The 23,065-nt window shown below is 44.5% G+C and overlaps 1 protein-coding gene across 3 annotated transcripts in view; it reads left to right on the top strand.

Moving 5' to 3' along the window:
- The window catches only part of SLC41A2 (solute carrier family 41 member 2), an 85,637-nt gene that overhangs the window by 50,755 nt on the left and 11,817 nt on the right, over positions 1-23,065 (top strand). For all 3 annotated transcript variants that reach the window (XM_066591445.1, XM_066591447.1, XM_066591446.1), the window contains exons 9-10: positions 10,770-10,901; positions 12,652-12,800. In XM_066591445.1, coding sequence (XP_066447542.1) covers positions 10,770-10,901; positions 12,652-12,800 — 281 coding nt within the window. The remainder of the gene's footprint in view (positions 1-10,769; positions 10,902-12,651; positions 12,801-23,065) is intronic.

Here is a 23,065-nt window from a genome sequence, read left to right as displayed (position 1 = left end):
ATATACAGTAATAAGATTTATTTATTTGATTGCCCCTGCATCCATAACTGACGTCGCATGAGTCGTGTGGCAGTTGGCAAAGAGGTGCATTTGGTTAAAAGTAAGCGTATGGCTGATTTTATGCTGGCATGGTGGAAAATGGTTTAGAAAGCTAATAAATTAACTTCTTATCTTTGGAGGCTGTCGGTGCTGAGCTGACAAACCGCTTCTTTCATGCAGCATTCTCCTGTAGGGCTGAAGTGTGAGTGAGCGGACAGCCTCCGCTCTTCTGCTCCCTATGAACTAGTCAGTCCATGTTCTGTTCTATATTTACACTAATTAGCTCAAGATCCATTCTAGAAGAAAACGAGTAGAAGTGTATCCTTCTTGAGTTTATTGGGTAATGACTAGGAGCATGTCTGTTTGCTCAAGTGTCAGAGTAAACCCGGTATGCTGTGGTCAGCTTTTAGTAGGTGCTTATTAGACAACATTAACATGTGTTGCTGGTAAATACAGCAAAACACTGTAGAATGGTGTTTAACCTTTCAGCTCGGATGCCCAATCTCACTCGGATGTCATTCGAGATTTCAAATCTGCTCAGTACAGAGGACACAAAATTGATAACTCTTTATTAAAGGGTGATTAAAATTCTTGCTGACTTTTCAAAAATGGTTCAGAAAATGGTGCCGAAAAATCACCCTAAAGTGCTGTACACTGGGGTTCTCCCTCATCCCTAACCTCCTGACTGCTACCTTCTGTGAAATGGTATTTCTGCTGCTGGAAAAAGAACCATGGTTGAACAGGAAGTGGGGTTGAGTGAGGAGTCATTGTGCTCATTGAAATGTATAGAAAGCAGAGCGGAGGGGGAGAAGAAGAGACTCTCGCTGTTGCTGCCTGCAGCTAATAGTAAATGATTGTGTCTTAGCTACTGAAATCACATCTCCACTGCTCAGTACTTGTCTAGTGTCTTCCATGATGGTGACATGCATTTGTTTGCGTTAGATGGTTAAAGAGCAGGATATGCTGTTTTCTCTGTGTACATGGGGTAGAAAACATCATGATAGGAGACTCCTCCCACCAGTTTTGAGAGAACGGAGAATCAGAGATACAACCTAGAGAGGGAAATTGGAGTAAAATTGGCAGAAATAGTGGTAATCCTTACATACACACAACAGCTTATTCTATAAAGTCAGGTACTCTTTAAGATTATGAATACCTTCTAGGAATGGTACCACTAATTATTCTCCATTGGTTGGGGTCTGGTATTTGAAGCTTAACCCCATATACTTTAAGGTGGTTGTCATCGGAGATAACTCCTTTCAAAAAGTGGTAGTCAGTGTGATCAGCTGATCACCCTAGGGTCACCTCCTGGCAACCCCTGTAAAGTAATGGCTATTATGGCATTTCCCTTACAATGATCACTGCATGGCAACCTAGTATTACATTGGGCACATTCAGATGAATAGCATTTTATATGCCATTGTTTTTCTACGTCTATTTGACATCTTTTATTGAGCTGCTTGGCTTCTGTGTCAGAATTTACTGTACATCTGGCATTACGTTCATGGCTCTGGAAGCTCTAGAGTAACAGTGCTGTAGGTTCTGACTAGATACAAGATTTTCAGCATGCTTTTATGTTGTGAAGAGTCTTAAAGGGGTTTCTCTGCTGACAACAGACAGGCCATCAATAGAGGATCAGCAGGGACCAACCGCTTGGTATGCTTGATGATCAGCACTGGACGCAGATAACACTAATCACAGCGCAGTGCCCCGGGTTGGTACTGCAGGCGCAGCTTCCATTGGATTGAATTCAGCAGGGGCTTAAAAAAAATAAGAAATGGAATGCCTCTTTAAAAAGAGCAGTGATAGGAAAGGGGTCCTCGTAAACAAAGTTGTAACCATGGCTACAATCTATGGCGAGCTCCTTGAATCGTTTCTTATTAAATGTGCCTTCAACAGTATCCCATAGATCGGTCTTTAATAATTTCTGTCACCTTTTACTTTACTGCACTTTGCATTAAAGTCCTCTGCTCACTTTTCTAATCACATTTAAAAAGTGACAAGAAGTACAAAATGGCCCAAAGTCGTAAATTAGTCCTGTGCCACAGTTTGCAAACTTTGCCAATTTTCTGTCACGTAGCTGAAAAAGTTCCTCCTCTATGTTAAAATAGAGACTTACCAAGTATATTTCATAATGTGCTGCCGTGTCTGTCTGGAGCAATTCTTGGGCTATCTACATTTGATCTTCAAGTAAATCTGTAACCTGTGAAGTAAATGTCAGGGTATCAAAGCAGGTTTACATCTGTTGTGGTGCCTTCTGTCATTCTGAAGGGTTTGACTTTCAAGCAACCTCTTCAGTGGGTCCTAGAACAGCACTATAGATCCTAGTGGTATGACATACAGGGGATCATCCAACCTTGGCTTCTATATAGGGCATGCTATCCCCCTTGTTGGAAGAGGGGGGAGGATATGCGGTCCTGTCTACGTAACCCCTCGTATCGATATCTGCCTCTTGGAAGATGGGAAACAATGTTCTAAAAGTTTGGCACAGCCAAGATGGTTCAGTAGTTCTTCAGATGTATGCTTTTGATCTTCTACACTGTACTTGACAACTGCCGGCCACCTGTCCGTATGCGGATGTAGTCCTCATTATTATTTGCACCATGGAGAACACTTGTTATCGATGTGCACTCTGCCATGACTTGAAGGCTTTGACAAGCATATTGTACTTTACAGATATTATTTTATGCCCATGTATTACTCCCTTTTCACCTAATATTTTTCCCATTAGCTTTTATTCTGGTTTCATGTGCTAAAATAGACTATATAATGAAGAACCTTCTCTGTCTGTACAGAAACTGGCTGTTTAGGATGTGCTGCAAGTCCCTCATTTTAATTCTTTTACCGTACACTTAAACTTTGAACAGAGTGATAGGGGCACTGGTGCCAATCAGCGAAGTTAAAGGGGTCGCAGAGCTACTATTCAAGTGATTTATAGGCGCTGCAGTGATTTTGAAGGATGTGCCTTTGTGCATATGTAAACAGCGAAGGGAGCTTGGTGCGCACAGGAGAACTGCAGTTCCTTCTCTGTGCCTGTCAGTGGGGAGCTGGGGGGGGCTTGGTCCTACATGGGGATGAGCGCGCATACTCGATAATGCTAACTACTTGCGCGAGTAGTGCCTTAGCCGAGTATCTCCCCGCTCGTCTCTAAAGATTTGGGGGCTGGCGGAGGAGAGCGGGGAGGAACGGAGGGGAGATCTCTCTCTCCCTCTCTTCCCCCTGCTCCCCGCCGCAACTCACCTGTCACCTGCGCCGGCAGCCGAATCTTTAGAGACGAGTGAGCAGGTTTTTTTTTCCAACCCCCCCCCCCGTTCGGCGTGAGACAACCCCGATGCAGGGACTTAAAAAAAAAACAGCACAGCGCTTACCTGAATCCCCGCGCTCCGGTGACTTCTATACTTACCGGTTGAAGATGGCCGCCGGGGTCTGCTCCCTGTGCGGTCCATTGCCGATTCCAGCCTCCTGATTGGCTGGAATCGGCACGTGACGGTGGGGGAGCTACACGGAGCCCCATAGAGAACAGCAGAAGACCCGGACTGCGCAAGCGCGTCTAATTTGGCCATTAGACGGCGAAAATTAGACGGCAACCATGGAGACGGGGACGCCAGCAACAGAGCAGGTAAGTGAAAAACTTTTTATAACTTCTGTATGGCTCATAATTAATGCACAATGTACATTACAAAGTGCATTATTATGGCCATACAGAAGTGTATAGACCCACTTGCTGCCGCGGGACAACCCCTTTAAGGCCCCCTGAGATTTCCCACAGAATTTCCGCCCGTGCCCGCCTGCATAGGATTGCATTGCAAAATGGAATCCTATACAGACGGCTGCGATTTGTCCGCGTGAAAACACGCGCGGAAAACAAATTGCGGCATGTTCTGTTTCTGTGCGGGTCTCGCACATAAATGTCACTCCCGATGTGTCAGCTCCGCGCTGCGCATGCGCCGTCAGTCGGCATATCACAGAGCAGAGCAGATGCGGAAGAAGGTGAGCCACACTGCTCACTGCAGGGGCATGGGTCGGATCCCACTGCGACAATTCTTGCAGCAGGATCCAACCCGGCCGTCTGCAGGCGGCCTAAGTCTGGAAGCTCTTGCGAGAAAGGACCCTCACCCATGTTGTACAAGATGTCCATCTATTTAATATTGTATGTTATGTCTTATTTTGTGTATGTTTCCTCTGATTTTGTATAATACTGTGGTATATTTTCCACTTTACTAAACAGTCCACTAATAAGTTGCGAGTGGACACAATTGCTGCTCATAGATGCCTTTTTATAGGAATAGGTTTCATAACAATCTTATATAAAACAAATTATGTATATTAAATGAGAATTCCATTCAAAGCCATTACCCAACTTGACAGACAGAGACACACACACACAAACAAAAGAATTGGACAACACATGAACTCCATCCATGTGCTTTTTGATTTTCGTGAACCCATCCACTGCAGGTCCTACTCGCAGACAAGAATAGGGCATGCAGTTATATAGCATATCATATATATTCTAATATGATGCACCGATGATAAAAACTAAGTACATACTTTTTGAATGCTATGGATTTACATATAAAGGCAGAATATTTAAAAAAATCTGGTCCTTAGAATGTCTTAAATTAGGTAAACGCGACAAAAGATAAACAAATTTCACCATTTCATTATTTAACAAAAACTTAGCCAAACTGCATAAGCAATGTGTGAAAATTTAAGAGAACCCTATTAATTAATAACTTGTATGACTCTATCAATCTCTCGCATCGTTCTGGAGGAGTTTTGGCATACTTATTTATTGTTTTTACAACGGTGCATCAGCTCATTGAGGTTTGTGGGCATTTGCTTATGCACAGCTCTCTTAAGGTCCTACCACAGCATTTCAATTAAGATGAGGTCTGGACTTTTGATTGGGCCTTTGCAATACCTTGAATCTTTTCTTTTCCAGCCGCTTTGATGTTGATTGGCTAGTGTGCTTGAAATTTATTGTCCTTTTGGATCGATGTCATCACATTTGACTCTAGAATACTTCGGTCTACAGAGAAGTTCATGGTCAGCTCAATGATTGCAAGATGCCCAGGTCCTGTGGCCGCAAAACAAGCCCAAATTGTCACCCCTACACCACCGTGCTTTACAGTTGGTATGAGGTGTTTGTGCTGGTATGACTTGTGCAGTTTTTGATAAACATGGTGCTGGGCAATAAGGCCAAAGATCTCTATTTTGGTCTCCTCTGTCCAAAGGACATTACTCCAGAAGTCTTCTGGGTTATTCACATGTAACTGTGCAAACTTACTCCATATTCCTTAGAAAGAAGCCACTTTCTCCTGGCAACCTTTCCAAACAAACTATACTTGCCCAGTCTTTTTCTAAGTATACGGCCATGACCTTGAACATTTGACATGCTAACTGAGGCCTTTAGAGACTGAGGTGTAGATCTTTGGTTTTATGCAAGTTTTGACCTTTGGGGTGAATTTGCTGAGATGTCCACTCCTGGGAAGATTGTCAGCTGTCTTGAATGTTTTCCACTTATGAGTAATCTTTCTCACTGTAGAATAATGGACTCCAAATTGTTTGGAAATGGTGTTCTTACCCTTCCCAGACTGACAGGCAGCAACAATTGCTTCTCTAAGATCATTGCTGATATCTATCTTCTTTGGCATTGTGTTAACACGTGTTTCAATGCTCCAGACCAGCAAACTGCATTTGCTTTTATAGGGGTGGTCACACTTGTTGATGCTCAATCCAGGGCATTTTATTACCCTCACCGAGTTGCTATTTGGCCTCTTAAAGAGAATCTGTCACATCCCCTTATCACCATACACTGCGTTATGGTGCTGTTTGGAGACGTGACAGGGAGCTGCGTGATGTATTTTTATTCTCACCCGCTCCCTGGTTCCAGCGGTGTACCCCTCTGAAGTTCGCACACATCACAAATACCCGACTCTTTTTTTCAGAGTCCCATGTACATAGTACAGTTCTATAGGAGAGCGCACAAACTCTTCTCTGAAAATGGTCAGATTTTTGTAGAATTTGCAAACACCGCTGAATTGTGGGAGTGGGTGAATATAAAAAGTACATTACCCAGCTCACTGTTGTGTCCCTTAACAGCATCACAACTCACATTATGGTATTGTGAGGATGTGATTGGTTCCCTGTAAGTGTGTACTTCATTTTTCACACACTGCTTCTGCATTTTGGTCCAGTTTTTGTGAAACAAGTGTAGTTTGTAATGTGGCAGTATTTACTTAATTTTAAAACCTTCTAAGGCCTCCCTCACACAGGGCGTTTTGTACAGCGTTTAGTGCTGTCTTTTCAGACCAGCGCTAAACGCTGTACAACACTCCCATTCATTTCAATGGGGCTGCTAACACAGGGCTGAAAACGCAGCGCCTTCCAACGCTGCGCTTTGACAGCGATGCATGTTCTATTTTGGGGCGTTTCCAGCCCTGCTTCGCCCATTGAAATGAATGGGCAGCGGTTTCAGCACTGCTGAAAACGCGGCAACACTTGGTGCCGCGTTTTTGGCCACGTTAACCGCTTGCCGATTTTCGGAGTATTGGCTTACAATAGAAACCCTACCCTGAAAATCAGTCCTAGCTAGGCTAGAGGAAAAAAAGAAAGTAATACTCACCTAGCCGCTGCGGTCCGGGTCTCTGCCGCTCATCCGGGCTTCTCCAACACTCCCAAGTCTATTGGCGTAGGCCGGATTTGAGAACCCCGCCTCCAGCAATAGAGTGCTGTGATTGGTTGTCGGCGCGCTCGATGCCCGATCACAGCCCTTCATTGACTGTCTTAGCCAATCAGCGCCGGAAAGCTCTTGGGAGTGCAGAGGAAGCCCTTATCAGCGGTAGAGACCAGTGGCTGCAGCCCGGACTGCAATAGCTAGGTGAGCATTGCTTTTTTTTTTTCTTTTCAGCATTCTTGGCTGCGTTTTCAGCCCAGCTGAAAACGCAGCCAAAACGCTGGCATAAAGTATGCCAGCGCTGCTTAAACGGGGTGGAATCTGCAGTAAACGCAGCGTTGAAAAACGCTGCGTTTCTGCAAATACTCTGTGAGGGGAGGCCTAACGAAAATTATATATTTTTTTTATGTAGTGATATGTAAAATCATTTAATTTAAAGAGTGTACTCTGTTTTCTCATGACAAAAAAAATATATATATTATAAAAAAAAAAAATTTAATTTTTTAATCGCCCCTCCCTTTTCCACCACAGACATATGGTTCATGGGGGAAAAAAGTCTGTGTATAGCCTCATTGGCTACGCTACAGTACCTGGAGCAGAAGCACACCTGACCGAAGGTTGGAATCACCCTGCATTGTAAATGGAGCCTTAGATAAAAATCATGATACAGTCCCATATCTCTCACACAATGTGCACGGACAGACGTTGTTGGCTTTCGTCAAGGGGTCCACAGTTTTGATGGTGGGGGGGGGGATCTGCAATAGAAGTTGCTAAAAGAGCCTCTGATGCACAAATGAACTCTGGGCGTAACTGAGGATTGGCAAAATAAATATTTAGCTATTTTATTACCCCAAAAGCTTTTTTCGATTTATTTAATACATTTGTTCAGTGTTTCAGAGCAGTCTGTTAGTTATGTATCTTTATAGGATCACTTGAGTAGAACAGCAAAATTGACTGTTGCATGCATTACTGTTACATTTGCTAGTCCAGTAAAGCTGCACCTCGGGTGTAAAATGCTGCCATTGACACAATGAGGCAATCCAGCAGACAGTACAAATTATTTACATGTCTGCAGCCACTGGTCTCGCCGCTGTAGTGTTTCCTGTTCAGCAATATGTTAAGCCTGGGTCTGTGGCAGACTGCCAGCCTACTTATTTAGGCTACTCATGATCTAGACCCAGCGTTGGCAGATGACCTATATGAAAAAGGATAAAAAGCTTAGGATGACAACAACTGAGAAAAAGGATGCTTTCAGCATCAAAAGGAGGGCACCCGCTATCATCTGTACGTACATAACAGGCGGCCGTGCACGGAGGATTAAAGGGAAGAGATTTGACATATTGTGGGATGCTCCGCAGTGTTCTGTAATAACCAACCACTGGCATCTCCATGTAACATACAAGATGTGGGCAGAAAGGAACAAAGAAACAGTTGTTCGTTAATTTGTACTGACCATAATGGGAGAAGCACAACGTGCTATTGTCCCTGGAACGCCATCATATCAGAAGCTGCTGTCCTCCTGTAAAGGCTGTCGGGATCTTCAGCGTAATGCTGTCTGCGCTCATAATTATTCTGTGCCAGGCTCTGGTTTATGTAATACCATGCTCCTCTGCCCGCTCAGACTGCACAGTACAGCAGATTTAATGTGTTCCCTTTATTACACCATCTGATTTGAATATGACCGTATTACATTTGAAGAAAAACCTGATTTATGCAAGTTGAAACTTCTTACCTTACGTGGTTCTTTTTGTTTATTTGTTTTGTTTTTCTTCTCCAGTGCCAGTATTTGTAAGTCAGTGGCTGACCCAAGTTAAAAAGGTGTTTTGTGTTATTACTTTGTTTAATTGGCATATTCCCTATTTCAATTAGGCCGCCTGCAGACGGCCGGGTCGGATCCCTCTGCGAGAATTTTCACAGCGGGATGCTGTCCTGTGTCCCTGCAGAGACCTACAGCTCACCTGCTCCTAGCGTCTTCTCTCTGCACTGTGTACCTCTGCACTGTGGGCCGACCCGTCACCACTGACATTTCTGTGTGGGCCTCTGCGAGACCCGCACAGAAGTGGGACGTGCCGCAATTTGTTTTCCGCGTGTGATTTCATGCGGACAAATCAGGGCCGTCTGCATAGGATTGCATTATCTAAATCCCGCCGCAGAATTTCCGCCCGTGTGCAGGGGGCCTTAGGACTCGCTCTAAAAATTTTCGAGAAGGGGAACTCAACAGGAAACGTGCACTTAAAATCAAGACCTTTGTACATAGCTGAACTTATGGTATCAGTTGCATCCACTGAAGTGCCATACAAGGCCGTTGAAAGAAAATGCGAATTCTAGACACTGTCCGACACTACCCACAGATTTATGCGCTGTCTACACTCAGACTATTTGGTTTCACTGCAGGTTTTTTTGGCTGTGAAGTACCATATATGTGACTTGTGTTTTCAGAAGTTAATTCACATGTAGTGGATTTCCTTTCCACTGTGGATTAAAAAGAAATAAAAGCCATAATGCTTTTAATAAATTTTTTTTTTTTTTTTTCGCTAACCATTTCTGTTCTGGGCATTCTTCCCTCTTTAAGGGCTCCATTGCATAGGGTTTTAAAAACAAATGAAAATAACAAAAGACCCACTTTGTAAATTGTAAAAAGTTGTAAATGCACTGTTATTTTTGAAGATTCGTAGAGACTCCTTATTAAGAAAACATCTAGAGTGGGGTAAAAGTCAGCTAGCCCCTTTTACAGTATTTTTTTTTCTTCTTTTTTTTACAGAAGAAAGTTTGTTTAGTCCCACTAGGAGGGTTAACTGCTGGTATTATGTCTGTCAGTGTAACATAGACAGACATACAATTAGGCCCTGTTTTGCAATAACAGGTTCCCTTTATCACCGCCATTGCCCCACCATAATCACATTGTGGTGGTGGTGGGGCAATGGCGGTGATAAAGGGAGCCTCTTCCCTCTATCTAACCACTTAAAGATGTGGTCGCTACTGACTGCTGTGTCACAGGGATGAAACAGTCGGGTTATCTCTGATCCTGGACATTCATGTGGCAGCTGCTTGGTAGTGCAGCTTGAAGAGAAGGCTGAAATCCTTTGCTGGACAGCTAGTGGCTTTGGTCCTTATTTGGACCACAGTCCACCAGTTGGATATTCCTGATCTAGAGTGTGCTGCACTTTGGAAAAAAAATTGCCACTGACCACCAAAGATGTCACAATAGATGGCATTCTATAAAATGCTGTGTGTATGTTTTTCAGGACTTTATTATAAACTTTTGAAGGAACCTCTAACTACAACGTTTTTGAGCTCAAATTAATTTCCATTAAAAAAGCTCCTGGGAAACTTGGCACAAAAAATACAGCAAAACGCTGCATGTGAACCTAGCCTTAGGTCTGCAGACAGCGGTAATAAGTGTGCTTCTTTTTTCTTTTCCTTTTTAAGTGCTTTTTAATTGCAACCAAAACTGCATTTAAAAACCTGCAGGCGGTTTTTAAAAAAAGCATGCAGTTTTTAATGCCTGTGTGGCTAGTAAAAAAATGACATGGGATTTTTTTTTTTTTTTTTTTAAAGCATGATTTTCCATATTTTGAATTGAGGGATACAGCCTAGTATCATGGGTATAGCTACTGTCACTAGGAGCCAGACACTAAGCAAAGTGTTAGCTCCTCCTACTGACTATACCCCTCCTGCAAGCACCAAGCTTAGACAGTTTTTGGCTTAGTTGTCCATAGGATGCAGATGTATTTCTTCATTGGTCTTTGGTTTTCCTGACTAATGTACTTCAGGACTGGTACTAGACTCTCCAGTGACGGGGGCCAACAAACCGGATTTATCCTCTCTGTTCACATTCCGACCCTCAGAAGACAGAGAGGCACGTTTAACATCGGTTTGACCCTGACCCGCCAGCCATAGTCCTAAGCCCTTTGGTAATTCTACAATTGTGATCATTTACTTGTTTAATGGTTTAGTTTGATCTTTTTAGCATTATGTTAAAGCTGAAAGATATTGTTACTGTATAAAATCCACTTGCTATAATCATTCATATTTTGTTTAATCTCTGTAGGTATTGGAGGAAATTTGGTAGCCATACAGGCCAGCAGAATTTCCACTTATTTGCATTTACACAACATTCCCGGAGAGCTACCTGACGAAGCCGCAGGTTGCTTCCATCCTTGCAGGACCTTTTGTGGAACAGGTAAAATGAAAATGGGTTTTATAAACCAGACAACCCAATACAGAAGCCAGACTAGGCAAGTTGGAGTTAATACAGTGATGCCTAATTGGAGACCTCCATCAATTAAAAAAAAAATATCAGCTGCACTTCTCTAGGACCCAAGAAGTCCCATCATTTCATGGAGATTCCAGTAAAACTCATCATTAAAGGGGTTGTCCCGCGATAGCAAGTGGGGTTCAGCACTTCTGTATGGCCATATTAATGCACTTTGTAATATACATCGTGCATTAATTATGAGCCATACAGAAGTTATTCACTTACCTGCTCCGTTGCTGGCGTCCCCGTCGCCATGGTGCCGTCTAATTTCAGCATGTAATCGCCCAATTAGACGCGCTTGCGCAGATGGGTCTTTTCCCTTCGGCTCGGTCCGACAGCAGCGGCGTTCTGGCTCCGCCCCCTTTTACGCGTCATCGCGTAGCTCCGCCCCATCACATGTGCCGATTCCAGCCTCCCTTTAAGGCCAGCTTCACACAGGCGTATTTGCGCGCATAAAAAATTGTATTTGCATCATCGCCTTCCATAACCCATAACATTTTAATCTTTTCACCAAATGAGCTGGGGAAGGTTTTGTTTTTTGCGAGACGACAAGCTGTAGTTCCCATTCATACCATTTTGGGGTCCTTCTGATTTTTTTTTATCATTTTTTTTTAATGTTATTTGGGAAGTGGCTGAATAAAAAAAAAAAGGAAAACATTAATTTTTTTCTTAAACACAACTTCTACTACGTTTAGATAACTTTTGTTTTTATAGCACGGGTGATTATGAACAAAGCAATATGTAATGTTTTGTGCTTTTTTCCCCCTATGATAAAGGGGGTTTGTGGGGGAAAAAGTAGCTTTTTTTTTTTTTTTTTTAATTCAACTTTTTTTTTTACTTTACTGAACTTTGTTTAGTAACACATTTCTTTTTTTTAAAGGGAATTGAACATGTGATCATTTGATCGCTAGGACACTTCACTGCACTACCTATGTAGTGCAGTATAGTATGCGTTTTGACCAACCAGCAATCAGACCCTGTTACTTGCTTACATGTCGTGATGGCTATTGATAGCAGCATGTAAGAGTTTAAACAGTCAGGACAGAGGTTTCTCTGCTCCTGGCTGTTAGTGCAGGATCCCTGCTGTCATCTGACAGCTGGGACCCAGCTCTTCCCAGCATGAGATTCCTGTGCCAGACGTGGATTAGACTGCTGTAAAAACGCGGTGGCCTAGCTTAAGTCCCCCCTCACTGACTGCTGTTAAAAATACCTACAGATGGTCACTAAGAGCTTAAACATATGCTGCCAAGTTTTCCCTATTCTGTGATCTAGGTAGTGTTGCGTTTGTTTGCATCCATGAGTGAGACATGTATGCTCCCCTATAGGTGTAGGTTAATTCTTGTTGTTGTTCCCATCTACTATTACAATGTGCATTTTGCAATGGAACGACATTCTTGGGTAATGGAGCTCTTCACGAACTACAGACTATTCCTCCTGATCGGGATTACCCTGGCATTGATTGGGTGAACTACCCGCATAGTGTAGAGTGGTGCTATAGTAGATGGATTACCAGAGGTTGGCAATTACTGACATAGACACTCCAAACACGCTGTCTTACCACGACATAATGATTCATGAAAGGGAATACTAAAAATAAATTATTGAGCAGGATTTCATTACAGTAATGACTTCATGACCCACAGACCCATAATGCAATTCTTCTTTTCTTTCACAGGGGTGAATAAGAAATCAGCTCAAGTTCTTCTTTCTCTTGTCATCCCCGGACACTTAATTTTTTTATACACCATCTATTTAATGAAGAGCGGCCACACATCCCTGACGCCTATCTTTATAATGGTTTATTTATTGGCAGCTCTTCTACAGGTAGGACATATGTCATCAGTGCTTGGCCGGTGAAGTGGCCTATGTTACTTCTTGAGTCTTCGCTTTTACGTTATTTCTGCATTTGATGGCACACACAATGTAACTGTCCCTGATCATCACATTTAGGCTGGATTCACACAAACGTATATCGGCTCGGTTTTCACGCCGAGCCGATATACGGGGTCCTCATCTGCAGGGGGGGGGGGGAGGAGGATGGAAGAGCCAGGAGCAGGAACTGAGCTCCCGCCCCCTCTCCACTCCCTCTCCACCCCTCTGCACTATTTGCAATGAAAGGAGGCGGGGCAGGGCTAATTTTTGAGAATTAGCCCTGCCCCCGTCCTGCCTCTTTCTATTGCAAATAGTGCAGAGGGGTGGAGAGGGAGTGGAGAGGAGACAGAGAGGGGGCGGGAGCTCAGTTCCTGCTCCTGGCTCTTCCAGGCTTCCCCCCCCCCCCTGCAGAGAGAGACGACGTATATCGGCTCAGTGTGACAACCGAGCCGATATACGTTCTTGTGAATCCAGCCTTAGTATTACACCACAATTCCTCCAGGTAGCTGCCATACATTGTATTTACATACAGATGCAGGTTTGATGATATCTCATTCAGACATTTGTAGATATTTTATGCTGCTTATTATCCCACAGATCTGCAGTGAATCTGTAGAAAAAATGTGTCTTATCCTTTGCATCATTTGCTACAAGGATGGTTTCACACGCAGCGTAAAAATATACCACAAGTACGTTTGCACGTTTTTCATGGTGCGGAAATGCTGCTTATTGCAATGCAAAGGGAGTAATCCGCTGAAAATTTACACCAAAATCTGCCTCAAAATTTGTCTGTAAGACAACATTTGCATTTTGGTGCAGGTTTGTTTGTACCAGATGTGTTATAGATTACATTACCACCATTGGTATTTAATGTAATTATTGTGGATTTTCGCAGTGGATTTCACCCTTTTTACAATGCAGTGAATGAAATGTGCTTAGATTATATTTCTGCCATGCGAGTGGGGTTTTGTAAGCAGGGTGTCCTATTAGTATTGTAAGCTATTGTCCAGCTTCTATCAGATAATACAACTACAGAAATTGTGTGCGCAAACTACTATATGAATGTGAATAGAAGTACAAAATCTTCTCTTGTATATCTGGGATTCGGAAAACTGACCCATCAAATCATCGTGGCTCTGTCCTAACAGAAGCCATCGTAGACCTGTAAACGGAGACTAATGACTACTGTGTAATTATGTTTCATGAGAAATAAGGCAGCACAGGCAAATGTAATTTTATAGCTGTTACTCTACTGAAGGTATAGTGGATTTATGATTACAGATTATTAGTGATGATACTGAGGATATTGGTATTTTTTTATTATTATTGGCTCACTGTGGCAAAAACATTTTTTATATCCCAGGATCCTTTAGGGCTCATGCCCACGGACGGAGCGGGGATAAACAAAAAGGTCCCCACTTGCGATCGCAGAAAAACGCGCTTTTGGCTGCGTTTTTCCGCAGTCTCTATTAATACTACATTAATGGAGACCTCCCGCTGCGGAAAAACGTGGTAAAATAAAACATGCTGCAATTTTTTTTTTCTTTTCTACGGCGTAAATCCACAACAGAATCCCGCATGTGAGGACTAAGCGATTAGAATCAATAGAACCTAATAGCTGTGTTATTCCACCACGGGGAACGCGGCCTAAATCCGTCCGTGGGCATTAGCCCTTATTGATTGCCTGTCACATTCTGGATATCTGCTATGTATATTACAGTCACTTTCATACAATGAAGCCTCGTGTCTGATGCTTATCAGGCAGCATCTTGATGCTGATGTTTTCCTCTGCTTTCTCTTTCATTATTCTGAGCTATCAATTCCATGATGCATCAGGACAACATCACATGACCAGCTGCAGTCGGTGTCCTTCCAGCAGGCAGAGCTGGTACAGTCATTATCACTACTGTTCACCTTAATAAGCTACAGACCATAAGTATACAGTCAAGAGGCAGATATCCTTCATTCTAAATGTGCGACGGAAGCCTCTAATCGCCATCAGTAACTGTGATAATAGTTTGTGTCCCCCTCTAAAGAGTTTGAGTTAGGGTCCCCATTACACAGGAATCATGCTGACTAATTTGAGACCACATAAAGTCTAGTAAATTGCAGTTGGTCAAAATGAGATCACATTACCACCTAAGAAGGCAGTTTCAGATAGAAAAGAGTACCTAAACAAGATACTAGTATGTATGTATGATATATATAATGTGTATATAAAATCGAATTTTTATGTGTATGTATGTGTTGTGAGGGATTAGCGTTTAGGATCAGTAGCAACCTGGGCATAAGCAGTCAGAGACAGTGACACTTGCGATAAAGTCTTTAGTCCAGGCTTTGCCTGGGTTTATTTCCAAGCAAACAAAGGAAAATACAGGCCTTAACATCAGGCAAACATAAAGGAAATCCTGCTCGTCTGAGCACTTACTAAACATGTAGCGTTCCTGTCTACACACTGGTAATCAAAATGGCTCCTGCACACAGCCAGCCAGGACTCTCAGACCTGCAGAGGTCTCAGCTCTCCTCCTGGCCCTGTAGGCCCAGGCTTTATATGGCCTGGTACCAGCCCCACCTGGTACGTGGGAGTGACCATCCCACCCTTCGCTTTGGTCACTCCAGGAAAAGCCGGCCCGGATTATGCGGCTTGGAGCCACCTACTTGCTACAACGTGTCAGTAACTTAATGTTACTGACACCATACTGCCGGCTTCCTCCACCGAGCCCAGGCTGCTCGGTGGCACGTATCTGCCCAAGCGCTCCCCAAGGCAGCATAGGAGAGCATCCTAGGCGACACATACCTGCCCTCCAGCACCTTGCCGGTCACCGTCTCACATACCCTCCCCCTCTGTTCGAGCCTGTGGGGTCGGACACCTTTAGCCGCCATGCAATGCGTCCTTGATAAGGCATCGGCATTGCCCTGTAGCTTTCCGGCCCTGTGTTATACCGAAAAACTGAAGTTTTGTAGTGTTAGGAACCACCTGGTGACTCTGGCGTTTCTCTCTTTTGCCTGTGACATCCAGGTTAAGGGGGAGTGGTCTGTGATCAGCCTGAAGTGCCGACCTAGCAGGTAGTATTTTAGGGATTCCAGGGCCCACTTGATGGCTAGGCACTCCCGCTCAACGATACTATAATTTTTTTCCGGTGGCGTGAGCTTCCTGCTCAGATATATCACGGGATGTTCCTCTCCCTCTACTTCCTGGGACAGAACTGCTCCCAGTCCCACATCGGACGCATCTGTTTGGACAATAAATTCTCTTTTTAAATTGGGTGTGACTAACACTGGACGTCTACAGAGGGCCCGTTTTAACTCTTGGAACGCCTTTTCTGCGTCAGGGTTCCACTTGACCATGACTGACTTACTGTTCTTGGTCAAGTCTGTTAGGGGCGCTGCTATGCTAGCAAAGTTTTGCACGAACCGCTTATAGTACCCTACAATGCCTAAAAAAGCTCTCCCCTGCTTTTTAGTAGTGGGCTGTGGCCAGTCCTGAACGGCTTCAACTTTATTGATCTGGGGTTTTATAATACCCCTGCCTATTACATATCCCAGGTATCGTGCTTCTTCGAGGCCTATGGCGCACTTCTTTGGGTTTGCTGTGAGCCCTGCTTTTCTATGGGAGTTCAGTACTGCCTGTACCTTGGGTAGATGGCTGTCCCAGTCTTCGCTAAAGATGATGATATCATCTAAATATGCTGACGCATATTGACGATGGGGTTTGAGTATGATATCCATCAATCTTTGGAAGGTTGCTGGGGCTCCATGCAAACCGAAGGGTAGGCAGATGTACTGAAACAACCCTTCTGGTGTGGCAAATGCAGTCTTTTCTTTCGCGCTCTCTGTAAGGGGAACCTGCCAGTAGCCTTTAGTAAGGTCGAGAGTGGAAAAGTACCTGGCATGACCCAGTCTCTCAATTAACTCGTCCACTCTCGGCATTGGGTATGCGTCAAATTTTGACACGTCATTTAGCTTCCGGAAGTCGTTACAGAAGCGCAGAGAGCCATCAGGTTTTGGTATCAGCACGATAGGGCTGGACCATTCGCTTTTCGACTCCTCAATTACTCCGAGGTCTAGCATTTTCCTGACCTCCTCTGAGATGGCTCGTCTGCGGGCTTCTGGAACCCTGTACGGTTTCAACTGAACCTTTACCCCTGGTTCAGTTATAATGTTGTGTTTTATGACACCAGTACGCCCTGGTATATCATAGAACACATCTGAATTACGTTGTATAAATTCCCTGGCCTTTACTAAGGTGGGGTCTCGGAGCTGCTCCGTTCCGAAATTAGCACGTGAGACCTCTAAGTCAGGCATAGCAACCACTTCGTCCTGTACCTCCGTCTCACCCGCTAGTACTGTTAAGGGAAAGTTATCCCCATTCTCTTGGGTCACCCCTACTGCTGGAACCGTACCCTCAGGGTCAAACGGTTCTGGACACACATCATACACATTTGCATTATCATGAACCTTATTTGCAGATGACCCTCGGTGTCGCCACAAGTCCCAAAATAGGGGAAAGTCTCTCCCGAAGATCACGGTGTGCAATAAGGATTTCACGACGCCCACCTCATGGGTGGCAAGTCCACATGGAGTATCAAGTCTTACAAGGGCAATAGGATACTTTTTGGTGTCCCCATGCACACACACAACCCCCATGCGACGGCCGGTGAAGGTTGTGGGATCGACCAGGCTGGAGTGCACCAGCGTAACCAAGCTCCCTGAGTCCAGTAGAGCTGTCACCACAAAGTCATTCACCTTTAGGTGACATAATGGTCGATCAGTCTCTGACACAGTCTCTGCAGAACATACTGGCCGTGCGAACATCGACCTCCGCCGGGCAGGGTCACAGTCCATGGGGTCCACGGTAAGTGGACAGTTGGCGGCAATATGCCCGGGCTTACGACAGCGTCAACATAGTATGGGGCCCCGGTAATGGGGTTCTACACGGGACCGCACTGTCCAGTTGGGACTCCTCTTCTGTCCCACATGATCCCCCTCTGAGCCGCCTTTTTTGACACCCCTTACATACGGAACAGTCTTACCCGGTGCTCCGGCCGACTTGCTGTTCCCAGGGATGGAACGTCGAGGAGGCACGGCTTGCAGTAAGTCCTCCGTGGCTTTATACCTCTTGACGAGGCTCACGAGGTGGTCCACGTCCTGGGGACCTCCTTGTCCCACCCAGCGCTGGATTGCGGGGGGGGCAGCGAGCGTATAAACTTATCCAGAACCACTTTCTGTACGATCTCTGCCGGGGACGACTCCTCTGGTTGCAGCCACTTTCTCACCAGGTGGAACAGGTCGTACATCTGGGAGCGAGCTGGTAGGTCGTCCGCGAAAGTCCAGGCGCGTACTCGTCGGGCCCGCACATGGGTGTCCACGCCCAAGCGTGCCAGGATCTCACCTTTGAGCTTAACATAGTTCTTGGCATCCTGCTCACCGAGGTCAAAATAGGCCTTTTGGTGTTCTCCTGTCAGGAAAGGCGCTACTACCTCAGCCCACTGAGGCGCCGGTAACTTCTCCCTCTCGGCCACTCTCTCAAAGACCGCGAGATAGGCCTCGATGTCATCGGTGGCCGTCATCTTTTGTAAGGCCGCCTGTACCGCGGTACGGGTGGTGGGGAGCGAACCAGACGACCTCTGCAGACTTTGCGCCAGGAGAGCATTAGTCTCGGCCTGAGCTCTCATGGCCTCCTCATGGATCTTTTGCTGGGTCGCCGCCACTTGTTGCTGCTGCACGTTCATTTGTACCAGCTGCTTGATCAGTTCCTCCATCTTGGCAGTATCTGATGGCTGTGCCGTTGCAGCTTTCACCCAGGACATGAGGATTACAACACTCTCCAGTCAATCTCTCTTGGGCGGTTGCCCTTAGCAACGGTTCTCCAGTTGCTGCAGCAAAATGTCCATTAATTGGTGTATGTCTCTTTAAGACCGCTGCCCTCATCCAAACATCATATGTGAGTGATTAGCGTTTAGGATCGGTAGCAACCTGGGCATAAGCAGTCAGAGACAGTGACACTTGCGATAAAGTCTTTAGTCCAGGCTTTGCCTGGGTTTATTTCCAAGCAAACAAAGAAAAATACAGGCCTTAACATCAGGCAAACATAAAGGAACCATCCCACCCTTCGCTTTGGTCACTCCAGGAAAAGCCGGCCCGTATTATGTGGCTTGGAGCCACTTACACACTACAACGTGTCAGTAACTTAATGTTACTGACACCATACTGCCGGCTTCCTCCACCGAGCCCAGGCTGCTCGGTGGCACGTATCTGCCCAAGCGCTCCCCAAGGCAGCATAGGAGAGCATCCTAGGCGACACATACCTGCCCTCCAGCACCTTGCCGGTCACCGTCTCACAGTGTATATAAATATATAATACTGATATATACATATATAGGGCTAGATATATAATAGAAGAAATATTTCTCTGAACTGACACTTTAATTTATAAGGAGGTACCTAAAAAACGTGAATCTTCTCCTAGTAAGCGCGTTACTAATACAAGGTGTACGTCTGCCAAACCCTTCTGAGGTAGTGGTATGCCAGCCAATGACGTTGGAGTATACTTGGCTTCAGTAAAAAAAAAAGAAAAAAAATTATTTTACTTTTTTTTTTTTTCTCAAGAAGTTCAGTTTTTTGCCAATGGTGTGATGGCTGATTCATACAAACAATGTACAGCTGTACAATTTCATTTTCCACTAGCAAAAAAAGAACCAAAATGGTTACATGGAGCGAGGTCGGGTTAATATGGAGGATGAGGAAAGGGTGTCGTAGTCTTTTGTCAAAAAATAAAGCTGCACTTTCCATTCGCCATCCTTCTAATAAACAGAGAGTGCAGATGGCTTCGGTGACTCATGAGATGTGCCTTTTTGCTGATATTTTAATGACTCTGCCCTCGCTGCACAAATCTCTCCTCTGTCTTTAGATCCTATCCAGTTTCGGGTTGCTCTCCGGCCCGGCAGTTAATTACACTAAGTTACATGCACTATATATTAGTCTACCTGTAGCAGTAATTACCTCCCTGGAAACCAGCTTGACTTTTCAGCTGGTGATGGACCATATAGTGTTTGGGCATTCACCACACCAATAATGTATAAACAGTAACGCAGCTAATTACCCTCCTACGATATCTTCGTACCTACCTGGAAGATTGGGGCAAATCTCACATATCGTGCCTGGGTTGAGTACATGCTTTGAAAATGGTATTTTTGCCCAAATTTTAGAGTGCTACTAGTTTGTGTTCCCTGGCACTACCTCAGGATCCTCCAAAGATTGGTTACCTATTATGTCTAGAAGGGCGGTGTCCCCAGAGTCAGCAGCATTGTTTTGTAGACCAAGGTCGCAGGGAGGATTGGGTGTTCCTAACATGGGTAAATGTTGTCAGGTAGTCCAAATACACAGCTCGCTCTTTCCCATGCCACCACAGAGCCCTCTTTATGACCTTCACTGGAGGCACCTAACCTGCTGGATGGACTACTGTCGCTCCTACCATCCCAAAGGTCATTTATTACTAACCCTGTCTTGCTATGCTGCCTCTGGGTGTGGTACTGTGTTAGATAGTCTTCCAGACTTGTGTCTCTGTTGCTTCATATGGTCCTTATATGCAGTAATATATTAGTATCCCCCTTGGCTAGATTTCCGCCTCCTTTTTTCCGCATGGTTCGCAGCAGGACTCTATCATACACCAAGTAATGGTGTACTTTAGAAAGGCACCAAAACGCATTGCATTCTACATGTTGAAAACCTGACATGACTGTCAGGTCATTTTTATATTTTTTTGGGCAATATTAAAATCTATATTCCTGGATTTGGATATGCCTTGCTGGACTGTTTTGTTCCATCTGGACACATAAAAAAGGCTTACAAGCGCAGAGAGTTCCTTTTTCTACCCCTCAATTCCTTCTGCATCACACCCACACACTCAAGGTGCAGGGTCCTAAATTCTCCTGCTGCACTCCAACTTCTGGATGTCCTGCTGGTTGTTGGGTCCCTAAATACTACATTAGACGAGGATTTCTTGTGCTAGGGGGCCGGGTCCCCTGACAAGGACTCCCCCTGCTGGCGCCAGGTAAGTCCTTTTCCTTACATCTATGTGCATGAAACTTACTGCATTGCTTCTACCTATCCATCTAAAGGTGCCGTCTCCTAACTAGACACACTTTCAAAAAAGGTATTTTGCCCAGCCAGGAGCTTTTTCGCTATTTGCAAATAAAGCCCTTTCTGCTGCCCCTTCGCTCACTCCATTTGAGCTGCATTGCTGTCAAGACCTGCAATCTCCGGGGATTATTTCTCTTATATATTCCCACTTTACCCAAACACATTCTTGCCGTGATGTATCATATGTTCGTAGGTGGAAAGCAGACCTAGGGAAGGAGCTCACCGATGCAGAGTGGCCTCAGACATGGACCTCATGCTCTTCTGGGCTCTTGAACACCTTGATGCTAGAAACTAATGTTACGTTCCTCATAGGATGGTACCTGACTGGCCCATATAGCTGAAGTTTTAGGGATGCCCAGTGCCTAGGGATACGTATCTGCTGGCTCTGCCCTAAAGTGCGTCGGCTTTCGATACGTGGGTATCTTCTCATCCTTGCCCTTACAGATTATAACTTGGTTAAAAATCCATTGGAAGCCCTACTCCATTAAAAAGTCCCTTCTGTGTCCCATCATTCCTGTGCTTTACAGCTAAAAAAACCCAAATGAAATAATGCAAACTATAGCAGCTTACTGGATGACTTGTGTCCTGGTACATGACTATTGAAAAACTGACGGCCAGATACAATGGAGAAGATTTGGTCTCCATGGACTGACTAAACCAGTAATGCACAGACCTCTTTAGTAGAGCTCATTTTGCACAATACTGGGCTTGACACGAACTTAATGGACTAGTCCTTGGGCTCTCTGTAGGATCTTTCCCTCTTGTTTTTCTCTTGCCTCCCATTTTCACCCTTACTGTGGAAGGGACCAGTCCACAGGGCAGTGATGCGGGCATTGCTCTCCAGTTGCTCAGATGACACCTCTTGCCTGCTGGCATATTGTGGACAGGTCCCTTGTTTTGTCGCCCCCCCCCCCCCCCCCCTCTTCCTTTTTTTTTTTCATTAGCTTGGTTTATTTTAACCAGTTTCTCCTGGGTTATTTGTAACATATAGAGTTGAGTACATTTAGACCCCCGGTGGGAACCCCTACCATAGTGACTTACTCCACTTGTATGTGGATAGCTCGCTCTGTACCTCTCCCCCTTTTATTCATTACAGTGTTTTAATGTACAGCTGTAAAAGCATTAATGTACAGCAGTTTACCTGTAATTAATATACCGGTATATATATTCTACTTGAAAAATGTATATTTGTAAAACCTTTAAAAACCCGATAAGACATGTACTGTACATTAGAAAATAAACACTGAGTGTTAACATTTTTAATTAAAAAAACATCAAGACACCCTTGCCTCATCCTCTGTATTCACCTGGGCCCACTCTGTGTTTTTTTTTTTCTCTTTTCTTTTTTCCCCCCCGATTGCTTTGAGCAGTGGAACAGGAAACAAACTTTCACAGCTGCGCGTTGTTCACATGAATCAGCCATCACAAAATAGACTAAAAACTGAAAAAACTTGAAAAAAGCTGAAAAAAATCACTGCAACTTTCCCCAACAACTTTGACTGGCCTACCACCTTAGAAGGTTTTCGTAGACCTTCACCTAGCAACAGAAGCCGGTACTAGTAACACCCCACCCATCAGATGAAGATTCTTGTTTCTTATGGGTTCCGCCTTGTATGCCTATTTATTTATTCTTTAAAACATGTTTTTAAAGTATGATATTCAAGACTTTCGAAGTGGCTAAAGACATGGGTGACCCTCGTGAGAATGTAGTGTAAAGGGAACCAGTTAGCACTGATAAAATCCCCTCCCATTCAGACTATCTAGATCTTTTGCATTAAAAAACTGCCAAATTCTAGCTAGAAAGGCTTTGAGCTGGAGGAGACATTAAAGCCAGTTGGCTTATTCATGTCGGCATCAAGAAGTATTAAATTCTCTAATGCTTTTTCAGTTCGAAAAGGAAGGGGTTTCCGTAAAAAACAAAAAGCGTGGCAGCAATAATCCAGAGGTTGGAGATGTTCCACGCGGGCACACCGAGTACTGTAGCCCTTGTATTGGTCTTCGGGGACTTGTATGCGGTATTATTCATGCGGCACACCTGGGCGGCTGGGCCCTTTATCTTGTTTATCATTCAATAT

This window comes from Eleutherodactylus coqui, chromosome 2, assembly GCF_035609145.1.
Source record: "Eleutherodactylus coqui strain aEleCoq1 chromosome 2, aEleCoq1.hap1, whole genome shotgun sequence".
Lineage (NCBI taxonomy): Eukaryota > Metazoa > Chordata > Amphibia > Anura > Eleutherodactylidae > Eleutherodactylus > Eleutherodactylus coqui.
The sequence above is the reverse complement of the archived record's forward strand: the minus strand, read 5'-3'. Positions and strand labels throughout refer to the sequence as shown.